The sequence below is a fragment of the Lactuca sativa genome, chromosome 5 (genome assembly GCF_002870075.4).
Source record: "Lactuca sativa cultivar Salinas chromosome 5, Lsat_Salinas_v11, whole genome shotgun sequence".
In the NCBI taxonomy this organism is placed as follows: domain Eukaryota; kingdom Viridiplantae; phylum Streptophyta; class Magnoliopsida; order Asterales; family Asteraceae; genus Lactuca; species Lactuca sativa.
In genome coordinates this window covers 261,133,615-261,144,642 of record NC_056627.2, presented here as the reverse complement: position 1 = coordinate 261,144,642, position 11,028 = coordinate 261,133,615, and the positions used below count along the sequence as shown (strand labels likewise).

General features: G+C 31.6%; 2 protein-coding genes across 3 annotated transcripts; both read right to left on the bottom strand.

Moving 5' to 3' along the window:
• Positions 1-1,932: 1,932 nt before the first annotated feature.
• Positions 1,933-3,661, bottom strand: LOC111877278 (protein TIC 21, chloroplastic). Its single transcript, XM_023873803.3, has 4 exons — positions 3,301-3,661; positions 2,590-2,847; positions 2,293-2,496; positions 1,933-2,222 (listed from the first exon to the last, which is right to left on the bottom strand). The coding sequence occupies exons 1-4, from the start codon at positions 3,568-3,570 to the stop codon at positions 2,115-2,117; spliced, it is 840 nt and encodes a 279-aa protein (XP_023729571.1). The 5' UTR covers positions 3,571-3,661; the 3' UTR covers positions 1,933-2,114.
• A 4,497-nt stretch (positions 3,662-8,158) lies between these two features.
• On the bottom strand, positions 8,159-9,711 carry LOC111877271 (reticulon-like protein B11). Of its 2 annotated transcripts, XM_023873795.3 has the most exons (6): positions 9,553-9,711; positions 9,149-9,329; positions 8,792-8,933; positions 8,642-8,711; positions 8,386-8,562; positions 8,159-8,250 (listed from the first exon to the last, which is right to left on the bottom strand). In XM_023873795.3, the coding sequence occupies exons 1-5, from the start codon at positions 9,602-9,604 to the stop codon at positions 8,396-8,398; spliced, it is 612 nt and encodes a 203-aa protein (XP_023729563.1). In that variant the 5' UTR covers positions 9,605-9,711; the 3' UTR covers positions 8,159-8,250; positions 8,386-8,395. The 2 variants fall into 2 exon arrangements, with proteins under 2 accessions (XP_023729563.1, XP_042758775.1); XM_042902841.2 differs by having other exon boundaries at positions 8,159-8,562.
• Positions 9,712-11,028: the final 1,317 nt, after the last annotated feature.

Genomic DNA, 11,028 nt, shown 5'->3' with positions numbered 1-11,028 from the left:
AGACTTCCAACATTTTATGAGTGATTCTAAACATAGTTTTACTTCATTTCTAGTAAAAACTAGCTGTTAGAACTCAACACTCAATTTTATTCACTTTTAATAATAACAATACACAATTTCAGAACGTGTATGTTACAGTCAACAGAGTTACAGCCTTGAGTGGCTGATATGTGTTTATGTGGTATTTTGGGGAACTCACTAAGCTTATGCTTACAGTGTTATGTGTTATGTGTTTCAGGTACCAGTGATGACCGCGGGAAGGCGCCGACTTGATTCGTACAGACACATGGGATTTTATGTATTTCGATCTTGGGAGATGTTTTGTGAAACAAAGACATGATACTATGACATTTTATGAATGAGTTTGTAAAAATGTGTTTGAAAATGCGAAAAATTGTTTTAAATTTTTACGGTGTTACAAAAAAGTACGTCATTGGTTTTAAAACCAGTACTAAGAACTCTTGGTCAATTGGCGAGAGAGAACAAGGGTTCGCCTTTTCCTTCAAGCTCGAGAATAGAGATGAAAAGGAAATCTGGTTGCAATATCTTCAATATAAGAGATGAAAAGGAAATTTAGTTGTAATTTCTTCAATATAAGAGATGAAAAAGAAGTTTTTTTTACCTTAGATTTGAACAGAGAATAGAGGTGGTACGGTGGTTCTTCCAGAGACATAGATCGAGTGAGATAGAGAGGATATATGGTATGCTTCAGTTTGCCCTAAAGAAAAAATAAAAAATCGGTAAATAAACAAACATGGTGAATCAAACGCAAAAATGACTTCTTCTTGATCATAGTGGAGGTTTAGGCGATAATCATGTACATGCTACAATCACTGATGGAGAGGAGGCCGACATGAATCCCAGATTCTAGAATTGAGAGTATAGATTAGGGATTTCCGAGTTCATCATCTGAGAGAGAGAGAGGATGTAAATACTAATTTGTAGAAGAAGGATGTCCAAGATAAGGGGATGATGAAGGGATTTTTCAAATTCCTAATTTACTTTCCTCAAATTATGTAGGGGAATTTGTAGAAAAATAGAAGATTAAGGAAATTTCAAAATATTCAAAACGTGTTTTAAGGGACAAATTCAGCAAGTCGGCCTTTTAATCCCTTGAATCCTGTATTTGTTGTTGATTTTTTATTTTGTCGACCTATTATAGAAAGATAAGATTTATGTATTAAATACTTGTACTTACTGTTTAATCTTTTGGATGTCTTAAATTTATTTTAAGAAATAGTAATGTTTGTATAATAATATAGTAACATATATAAAAGTCAGATTATAAAAGTATAAAAGAATTTTTCTGTTAGAAGCTTTTAAAAATTGTGTTCCGAACATGTATATGTTTTTTTTATGATAATGACCTGAACGGGTAACGAATTTTTAATTTTGTTTTTATGTTTTCACTGAACTTTTTTTCGTACTTAATTTACCCTTAAATCATTTGAAATTGTTTACATTTTATCATTATGACTGGTCATAAGGTTAAATGTGAACATTTCAAATCATTCAAAAAAAAATCAATAACTAAATAGAAACAAAATTGAAAGTTCATTAACCTTTTAAGTCATTATCCCTTTGTGTAATCATCTATTAGTTTATTTTGCATATTAGTAACAATTACTTAGATTAATAATTTTGATTTCATTCACTATGTTTGTTTTGTGTTGTGTTTGTAAGTTTTATAAAACATAATACATACCACATAACCATGTTGTAGTTCATGGTTTTAATCCTAGTCCATGAAATAAAATTTTAACTAGATTTCTTTATCTAGATATTTGTCCACACGATAAAATAGAGAATTATGGGTCTTGCTTTTCGAAAAACACCACCCAAAAAAAGTAGAAAAGTTTGAAGAAGCAATTAAATCAGTTGTCAGTTAAAAGTTCAAAAAAGTTGTATGCAACAACATTCATAAAAACAATGTGATCAACACACCCAACAAATTTATTATCACTGTATAAACCTTCAATTTCCTGCATTTCTTTAACTCATGGGAAGAAAACACCACAACCCTAGTTATATAACTTAAACCACACTACAAAATGTCCACCAAATTGTTCCAAAAGCAAATTACCATAATACCCCTGGAAAAAACACGAAAAACCTCAAGCCGCCCTAGGAACCGGTGTGTTCTCTGGCACTGTAACTGACCGCAGTAACTCCAACGAAAACAAAAGCCCCAAGAAATGTGACAAGATCGTATTCGCACTCGCCTATAAATCATCAAATAATTCATTAAAAAAATAATAATAAATAAATAAATAAACAAATTACAAATCTGACCTGAACCAAGAACACATCCAAAGCAAGAACAGGGCTAACCCCAGGAGGGGTACCTTGGTAATATGGTGTAGCTGAAGTAGTAAGAGCCTTAGCCACCAGGAATCCTACAGTGGCCTGCATCCCTAAAATAGCAGCACCCATACCCACTAAGTTCAAAGCTATCCCATTTTTCAAACTTTTCACCACATCAGCACGAGGTGGGGCCTGAATGATAATAGTATAAAGATTTGGGGTTTAATTGTTAAATTGGTAAAAGATGATGGTGAAAGTTGTAAATTTTATGAAGATGTTACATACCTTTGCAGGGTCATTGGCGGTTTTGCGGAGCCTATCAGAGAGACGAATGTAGCCGAATGACCAGAAGACTGAGAGGAAAGCAGCGATGATGCCACCGGAAGTGGCATAGAATGTGGCTGGTGATGTGATTTTTCCGGTGATTACAATGGAAAATGAAAGGATTACTGCAGATACAATCGTGCATATTAGTTGTCCCCAAAACCCTAAGCTGCCCAATCTTTTGAAATTTCGTGAAGTGGTCTCTAATCTCTTTGCAACCTACACGATAGTGAATAGTTCATGACAAAATGATTAGATTTCAACAAGGGAGTGTAGTTGTACAAAGATTTAACTGGTTTTGAGTTGTAGCTTGGGTTATTTTAGATAATGGTGGATGATTTTCACGAATTTGGTGTTTAAATGAAAGATGCTAATTGTTACTAAACAATTACATGGAATTCAATTTAGAATACATATGTATTATACAATCACTTTTTAAATTAGAACTTGAAAGATCTCAAAACCCTATTCAGACTTCAATGGACGTGGTTGTTGGCAACAACTTCTTGAATCGGTCGTTTGGGCTCAAATTTACGGATTATTTGAAATTTAAACAGAAATGTTTGATGCAAATATCAATTCGTATATATTGAAAAACCCTATGAAGATCATATGGGTAACTATCCAGAGAAAACGAAACTACGGAATTCAAAGTGGCTGTTGATCAAATACCTGAGCGAGTTTTGCCTTTTCGGGATCTTCATTGTAGGCCGCAGAAATGGGAGCTGAAGCGAGCTTATTAGGGCATTTGATTCGATTTCGATAAAGGTGAAGCGAAAAGGGAGAGGAGGATGCGAAGGAAAGCGAAGCAGACGATGAGAGAGAAGAGGGTAAATTGAGGGCGGAGAGAGGACGGTGGAGGTAAGGTAGTGAAGGTTTAGCTACTGCCAAGGGCGACGGTGCACTGCCGGAACGAGCTGCCGGCAGCAGATTGGTTAGCATTTTGGAATTACGGGTTTTTATGTTCGTCGACTGGAGTAGATAGAATGGTCTCCTTGCTTTCCAAACACTCAAACAGGGTTTTCTTTTTCTTTTTCTTAAAGATATTTATTCCCAAAGTAATATAAATATCTTTTATGCAAGTATATATTATATAAAGATATAAAATTTGAACCTCCTTTGTGAAAGTAAAATTGGGTCAATTTTTATTTTTGCCCTTAGACTTTTGTTATTTGTTGGTTTTATCAGTTTTTGTCATTGGTAAATTTATATATACATATCTGGTCAATGGTAGTGGTCGGCCAATGTTAGATACGAGTCTACACACGTGTTATGTTATTCTACCGTTTTGGATTCATCAACAATAGATAACCACCGCTTCATCTAAATTCACCCATATCCTTTCCACCGCCTATCTCTCCTCTATGTATCTACTTAGTTGAAAAAATCCAGGGCAATCAACTTTCAAATTTGTAACGCCCGATATGTCAGGTAAATGTTAATTAATTAAATTCATACATTTGGACTCTTGAACCCGAGTACGATGCGCGTACATATGGTACGTTGGGCGTACTCCAATGCATGCATGAGGCGGGATATCCCCCTGGTATGCTAGGCGTACGGCAGTCAGGGGCAAACCCTAATTTTTGGGGTTTGCACTCTATCTAAACACATTAAGTTCCCCAAGCCCTCTCATTATCAACATCCATTGTCTCTTTGGGCTATAGCTCGATGCCCTAATCCATTTCCCCAAGAGATTGACCTTTGAGTGTGTGTTTTGGTGTTTATGGTGCATATTGAAGATTGAAGAAGAAGAAGAAAATTTGTAGAGAAACATTGGACAAGAGGAAGCTTGTAGATCCATAGATTATTCACTCTTTCTAGCTTATTTGAGGTAAAAGCTCATACCCTGATGACTCTATGTGTTAGATCTAGTTTAGGGCTTGCTTTTATTATATTATGGTCCCTTGAGTAATCATTGTGAGTATGAGCTACTCCAAGAGCTTAGAATATTAGATCTTATCATTTCTGATAGTGTTAGTGTATAAAAATGTCATCTTGATGGGTTATGTTGGACTATACAAAGGTTGGTGTCCATTCTTTGAGGATAAAATGTTTAAGTTGGTTTTGGAACTTATTAAGACATGCAAACGCATAAAGTTTGCAACTTTATGGATTAATACATTTTATTGGGCTTAGATCTAAAGTTGGATGTTGGGTCTTAAAGCATTAAGACCTTAATAGAAAGTTTGGGTCTTGGATGCGTACGTCGAGCGTAAGTCTTGGTACGTTGCGCGTACTGAATCTTGGCCCCGTAAGAACCAACTATAGTACCTACCTTATTTGTAGGGTACAATAGACTCAACAAAAAAAATACAAGGACTATACACTCTAGCATCAAAAACAAAAAGTGTCTTGTAAATACAAGGACTATACACTCTAGCATAGAGAGACAAAACCATTCAGATTTCGAACCCTTACAGACTCAACCTATTTCGAATCCTCATTATATACGTTCCGACGCCTACACAAACACTGCTAAAAATATCAAAGTGTAAACATTAAGTATTTTTAAAATTAAATTTAAAATAAGGAAGAAAAAAACATATTTACTGCAATTTATGATCATATTTATTACATTTAATACTTTAATTATATAACTATATGTATTATGTGTCTTTTTAATTTTAAAAATTAAAAAAACCTAAAAATTTACCTATGGATATTATTTATTTAAAAAATACCAGAAAATGACAAATGTCAAAACTTATGAGAGATTGACATGTGCCAAAATGTATCTTCATTTATTAGGATAGAAGATTGACATATGAATATTTTTTTAAGTTTTAGAACTTGTTTTTTATCGAAAAAGAAAACTAAAAATATTTAAATTCATAATTTCACATTGCGAATGCTAAAAAATAAATTATATATTTTTCAGATTCACCGTGTGAATTCAGATTCACACTGTGAATTTGATATATAAATTTTTTTTATCGAATTTGATATCATTGGAAAAATAATAAGAAGTTATGAATTTCTGTATTTTTAGTATTTTTTTTTTGTTTTGATAAAAAAATAAAATCTAAAAATTGAAAAAAAAAATTGGTTTTTTCGTACAATGGTTAATAATAGGTTCCTATTAAACTTCATTATATATATATATATATATATATATATATATATATATATATATATATATATATATATATATATATATATATATATATATATATATATATATATATATATATATATATATATATATATATTGAAATGTCTATTTATACATCAAAAAATACATTTATCGACAAAATATTTTATATATATGTAAAAATACATATTCATACATTAAAATACTCTAAGCTTATATGTGAAAATACATTTCATGTATGTAATAATAAGTATTTTTCAAAATGGTATTTTCTTTTAACAAATTATATAAGATTAATGGAAAAATTACAAAAAAAAAAAAAAATAATAATAATAATAATAATAAGGTGAAATTTAATGGGGATATATATATATATATATATATATATATATATATATATATATATATATATATATATATATATATATATATATATATATATATATATACACAAAAGCTATAGTTGGTTTATAATACATATTCACAAATAAGTTCAATGATATTTTTTGTATAATTCTAATATTTTGTTACTCTTTTAAGTTATTTTACCAAATACTTACAACCAAGTTATTCTATCCAAAAATGTTATTTTAATAGTATATCAAAAAGTTCAATGATATTTTTTGTATAATTTTAATAATCTGTTACTTCTTTAAGTCATTTTCCCAAATACTAAAACCAACTTAGTTATTCTATCCAAAAATGTTCTTTTAATAGCATATCATGCGTGGTTATATTAGCTAGACTAACTATTTATAGAAGTTTGAGTTAATATAAAACCAAATTATACAGCAAACCACAATCACAGACATTGAGGTAGGGATGAGATATAGAATCGGAAAACTGGACCGGAACCGGAATCGTTAAAACCGATATATGTAAAACTGGTTCGGGTCCCGAGTTTAAAGAATAGCTCTATCCGGGTTCCGGGTAATCCAGGTTTCGGGTCCTTCAGGTCCAGGTAAACCAGGTTTAAGAACCGGAACCATGTTAGGAACCGGAACCGGTTTCTATGAAAAATTTAAAACATGAATATCTCATTTGTTTGAAGTCGGATTGACATGAGGTTTTTTTTTTCCATAGTATAGTTTATAGGTTTTACATGATTTTAGACTATAATTTTGTCATTTTTTTGTTTATATTTTTTGACTTATAGTCTCTCAAACTCGGGATATTAAAGCTGGAAATTTTATGTTTTTCAGTTTTTTTTTTTTTTTTTTTTTTTGATAGTTTTAAAAAATACATATCTCATTCATTTAAAATCGGATTGGCGTGAGGTTTTTTCCATAGTATATTTTATAGTTTGTATATGATTTTAGACTATAATTTTGTCATTTTTGAGTTTATATTCATTGACTTATAGTCTCTCAAAGTCAAGATATCAAATCTGGAAATTTTATGTTTTTCAGTTTTTTTTTAAGTTTTGTGATAGTTTTAAAACATTCATATCTCATTCGTTTGAAGTCAGATTGACATGAGGTTTTTTCAAGAATATAGTTTATAGTTTGTATATGACTTTAGACTATAATTTTGTTATTTTTTGGTGTTTATTTATTGACTTATAGCCTCTCAAAGTCAGGATATCAAAGCTGAAATTTTATGCTTTTCACTTTCATTGTATTTTGTGATAGATTTAAAACATACATATCTAATTCGTTTGAAGTCGGAATAGCATGTGGTTTTTTTTTTCTGAAGTGTAGTATAGAGTTTGTACATGATTTTAAACTATAATTTTATCATTTTTGGTTTCATATTCATTAATTTATAGTTTCCCAAAGTTGGGATATCAAAGCTGCAAATTTTTTTTTCTCAGCTTTATTTTTGTATTTTGTGAAATTTTAAAACATGCATTCGATCCACTTTACCCGGTTCCTCGGGTTTTTCGGTTTTAGACCCACTTTACCCGGTTCCATTCGACCCACTTTGATTTTTTTTTTTGAACCGGCAAATCTAATCTACTTCTAAGCTAACCACACCTATTCCACTTATGCCCACTTTACCCGCTACCTATATATCGGTCCGGTTTCCAGTCCTAAAAAATTCCATTAACCGGTTTCCGGGTTTTCCGGGTCCGGGTCTACCGGTCCGGGTTTGAACCCACTCTCCTCCCTACATTGAGGTGAAATCAATATAGATGAGGTGAGTTCATAACAAAGCCAAATGATCTTAGGCATTAAGTATTTATCAAACGGCTTATATTCGAGTTCCATAGTTTGGAGTATATAATTAAATTTATTTTGAACCAAATTCTTTACAATTAAAATCATAACAATACCCCAAATGATTTTTTTTTTTTTTTGTGAAGATTGCTTTTATTAAAACTTCCAATGTAATTCATTAAAGATGTTGGAAGTTTCAATGAAACATTGTGAATCAACAATTCTTTGGTGCCAAAATTCCAACAAATACTTCACCAAGTACTATAACTCCTTCCAATCATTAAAAGTTCTCTCCAATCTATAGCAGAATATAACCAAAAGTACATGCCCACACAAGTAATTCCCAAAACTAACTCTAAAGCTTCCATCCTATTATAATAAGAAGCCATGATTAGCATAAACTTGACAAATCAAAGATTTGCAAAAACAAAGTGTCATCTTTTTTCATGATTCCATATGTGATATGTCTGTCAATTCTTCCACATACTAAGGTTGTATGCTTACCTTCATTCTATTATTCAGCCTTCTTTTCTTTCCTTTGAGAAACTGGAACTTTTTGTAAGATGAGATCAGCTTTCTTCAATACCCCACTCATGTTCTTGTGTACAATTATCAACTTTTCATCTACTTGAGCCTGGAATGTTTCATATAGGATAGGGACTGAGAAAGTAAGAAGGACCCCTGAGGTGAAATCAAGAAATGGTGTCAAGATAATGTTTGATGGAATGAAGACATGTTGGGATATGAAAAGAATGCTTACCAATGTATATCAGTGTAAGAAAGTTAAACAAACTACCAATAAAGGAAATCAACCACAAACCGAAAGCAACCTGAAAGTTTTAAGCCAGATTACAGAAGCTATTAAGAACATAATTGTTGAATGAGTAAGGGAGATTTCAAGAAACTGTACCAAAATTATAGTTCTCAAGTTTCCATCAACTGCAATTTCATGCAAGGTTGATAAAACTGTATTAATCCGCAATCGTATCTCATCAGCAGCTAGGAGAGCCGATTCTTCTGATATGTCCAGGTTAGGGATTGGGGGCAGAGGTCTACAAGTAAAACAGACATCATCAAATTGTACTGAAATTAGAAACTGTACCCTAATATTGAGAAAGAGGAAGTACTGATCTATGTAGATTAATCTAATTGCGATAAAGCACAATTGCAATTGTTATTTGAAGATTGATTCAACTTTTGATCCAAAAACGTACAGCAAAAACAGTAAAATTGAGTTATATGGAAATTGAGAGAAGGATGCACGCACCTATTAAGAAGAGACGCAGATTTTGCCCAGAAAAAGAGGATAACAACCAAAAGGAGTAGAGAATTGGAGAATATTGCTAAGAAGTTATATCCTGCTCTTTCAAACAGGAGCCACACGACTGTTGAACCAATTAAGATCACAACTCCTCCGTAGCATTTCCTCCATAGCAATGTATCCGCAACTGAAACACCAATAAACAACTTAATTCACAGAGTGACATCAAGAACGAAAAATATATCGCGATCAATCAATCAAATTAGAGGAGAGAAATAAAACGAAAATTAATCTGATCAATAGAATGCTAAAGCTGTAATGTATTTAAATCGTTTTCAAGATTGATGTTAACATGCAGTAGAATCGAAGAATGAATTTGCGATTAGATGCAAAGTGATAGAGAACCACACCTGCGCCGCCTCCTAGAGCGTCGTAGATAGAAATCCGATCAACTTCGCTCATGGCGATTAGGGTTTTTTCTCACAAAAGGGGGGAGGAGGGAGATTTTTGAAGGGGGTTGGTATGTAAAGCGTTTCAAAAGGTTTTCTTTTTTGCATAAAATGTAACGTATGAGGAGTTTAAACGAACGTTGAGACTTGAGATATGATAAACTGTATTATTATCATTATCCATGAAAAGACTTAGAAAATTATCGTTATTTTATAAAAACTAGATTATCACACATAAATAATATATAAATGTATATAGATATGGCAGAATAATTAAAAAAACCAGGGTTATTGGTATTATTGAAATGTATAGAAAATACATTGAAATCGACAAACATATATAGTCGTTGAAGGACCTTTTTGTAAACAATATTTTTTTTATTAGTTGAACGACCTTTCTCGTCACAAAGTAACTTCAAATCTTTTTTACTTGTTACACGGAAAACAACTACATATAGTTGACCATGCACGAGAACGGGTCTACGTAAGTATAATCCAACATTTGACAATGTACTTTCAAAATACATTGTTATTTTATGGGTATATTGTGAAATATAATTGTTTATTTCAAAAAATAGCAACTTATTTATGTTCATTTGAAATGATCCACATAAACCCCCCACAATATTAAATATAAAGAAACTCTAATCAATAAATATAAAAGCAGTTATGTTTGCTCGATTTAGATATTGCCATTGACTCATTGAAAATGTCAAAATACATACTTGGAACACACAACTTACTTGTTATTATGATACAAAGAGGTTAGTTTTTGGTTATTTATTTGGGAAGCATAATATGTATTCTGCATTGCAAGTGCTTACCTTTTGAATTTAGCATTTCTTACTTTAGAATTTTATTTTGGCTTGACATAACCATGATCATCCCATATTTAATATTTTGCTCTTCTTGCACCTTTACTACCTGTTGACTTACATTCTGGTGGTTGTCGAGGCCAACAAAATTAATAACCCTAAATCTTTTACACTAAAATAGTGTATAGTGGTAAAGAGATCGTATCCACGGAGATTGGTTCAATTTAAATCTCTATGTAAATCTCTTTGTAAAATACTTGCAAAATAAAATTAAAAGTAAAAAGAGGGGGGGGGGGAGGGGGTGTTTAGTTCTTTTGATTGTTTGACAAAAATTAAAACTAGCTAGAATGAAAATATGACAAGTAAACAAGTAAAAGATTTGATTAAATTCAAAGAAGTGAAATTGGTTGATTTTGGGGTACATCTCATGGATGATATGATTGACTTATCATTAGACTTAATGGAATAACACTTGTGAATTGGTTTAACCTGATTATAGCAATTCATAAGCACAAATTGCCTCAACTCTTCTTAGAAATTAAAATGGTTAGAGGAGCTTTTAACACATTTCCTTAATTGAAGTCACAAAATCAATGAAGCATAAAATCTTGTGAAAATCAAT